Source organism: Epinephelus moara, chromosome 16, assembly GCF_006386435.1.
Source record: "Epinephelus moara isolate mb chromosome 16, YSFRI_EMoa_1.0, whole genome shotgun sequence".
Taxonomy (NCBI): Eukaryota; Metazoa; Chordata; class Actinopteri; order Perciformes; family Serranidae; genus Epinephelus; species Epinephelus moara.
This window is the reverse complement of record NC_065521.1, coordinates 470,175-471,741: the sequence shown is the minus strand read 5'-3', so window position 1 is coordinate 471,741 and position 1,567 is coordinate 470,175. Positions and strand designations below refer to the sequence as shown.

The 1,567-nt window shown below is 43.4% G+C and overlaps 1 protein-coding gene across 1 annotated transcript; it reads left to right on the top strand.

Annotated features, from left to right (window-relative positions):
* The first annotated feature begins 464 nt into the window (after nucleotides 1-464).
* On the top strand, nucleotides 465-1,070 carry LOC126403453 (uncharacterized). The gene has a single exon (XM_050066130.1). It carries the CDS (start codon nucleotides 465-467, stop codon nucleotides 1,068-1,070), a length of 606 nt encoding a protein of 201 aa, XP_049922087.1.
* The last annotated feature ends 497 nt before the right edge of the window (nucleotides 1,071-1,567 follow it).

Here is a 1,567-nt window from a genome sequence, read left to right as displayed (position 1 = left end):
GTTCAGCTGAGTGTCAGCTAAAAGCCTTCACATGTAAAGTGCAGCTCTCCTGTTGTGTTGGCCCTGCAGGCTGCGGGGGCCGGAGGAGGGCCCAGGCGGGGCCGGACCAGGCCGGCCTGCTGGGCTGCTGGGCTGCTGGGCTGCTGGGCTACCGGCCGCCCACGGAGAGGCCTGGCCGGGTGGGCGTCATCTATGGAGCGATTGATCCCAGCCAGGACAAAAAGTCTCCCTGTTGTCCTGTTGGACCAGCAGCAGCAGAAATAAAGTGCTCAGAGTCACTGTGAACTGCACCACATCACTACTGCTACTATTACCTCTACTACATCTACTACTACTACTACTACTACTGCTACTATTACCTCTACTACATCTACTACTACTACTACTACTATTACCTATGTTGCTACATCTACTACTACTACTATTACCTCTACTACTACTACAACTATTACCTATGTTGCTACATGTTCTACTACTACTGTTACCTCTACTACATCTACTACTACTACTACTACTACTATTACCTATGTTGCTACATCTACTACTACTATTACCTCTACTACTACAACTATTACCTATGTTGCTACATGTTCTACTACTATTGTTACCTCTACTACATCTACTACTACTACTACTATTACCTCTACTACTACTACAACTATTACCTATGTTGCTACATGTTATACTACTACTGTTACCTCTACTACATCTACTACTACTACTACTATTACCTCTACTACTACTACAACTATTACCTATGTTGCTACATCTACTACTACTACTATTTCCTCTACTACTACAACTATTACCTATGTTGCTACATGTTCTACTACTATTGTTACCTCTACTACATCTACTACTACTACTACTACTATTACCTATGTTGCTACATCTACTACTACTACTGTTACCTCTACTACATCTACTACTACTACTACTACTACTATTACCTCTACTACAACTATTACCTATGTTGCTACATGTTCTACTACTACTACTATTACCTCTACTACATCTACTGTTACCTCTACCACATCTACTACTACTACCTCTTTTGCTACATCTACTAATAATAATAATAATAGATTTTATTTATAACGCACTTTACATTTAAATACAAATCTCAAAGTGCACAGTGCACAGTACAAAGGCAACAACTACTACTACTATTACCTCTACTACATCTACTACTACTACTACTATTATCTCTGTTGCTACATTTTCTTCTACTACGACAACTACCTCTACTACTACATCTTCTACCTCTCCTGCTACTACTGCTTCCTCTACTTCTAGGTTAAAGTGGGAAGAAGCAGCGGGTTTATTGGGCAGCTGAGTGAAGTGGAGCCTGCGGAGGAAACACCGGTACCGTCTGGATGTAATAGTCCGAGGAGGTGCTGCGGTGCTCGGCTGCACAGATAGGAAACCCCTCGGCTGACAGGATGTACCACTCTCTCACTCCGCTCTCTCTCACGCAGGCGCAGAACGTACGTGCCACTTGGCCGTCGGATGTAGTCCGTGTAGTGTGTTCAAATGCAACTGACACAGGGCGACGTGAGGCGATGTA

Coding starts and splice junctions, on each gene's coding strand:
- LOC126403453 (XM_050066130.1), top strand. CDS start 465: ATGTTCTACTACTACTGTTACCTCTACTACATCTACTACTACTACTAC.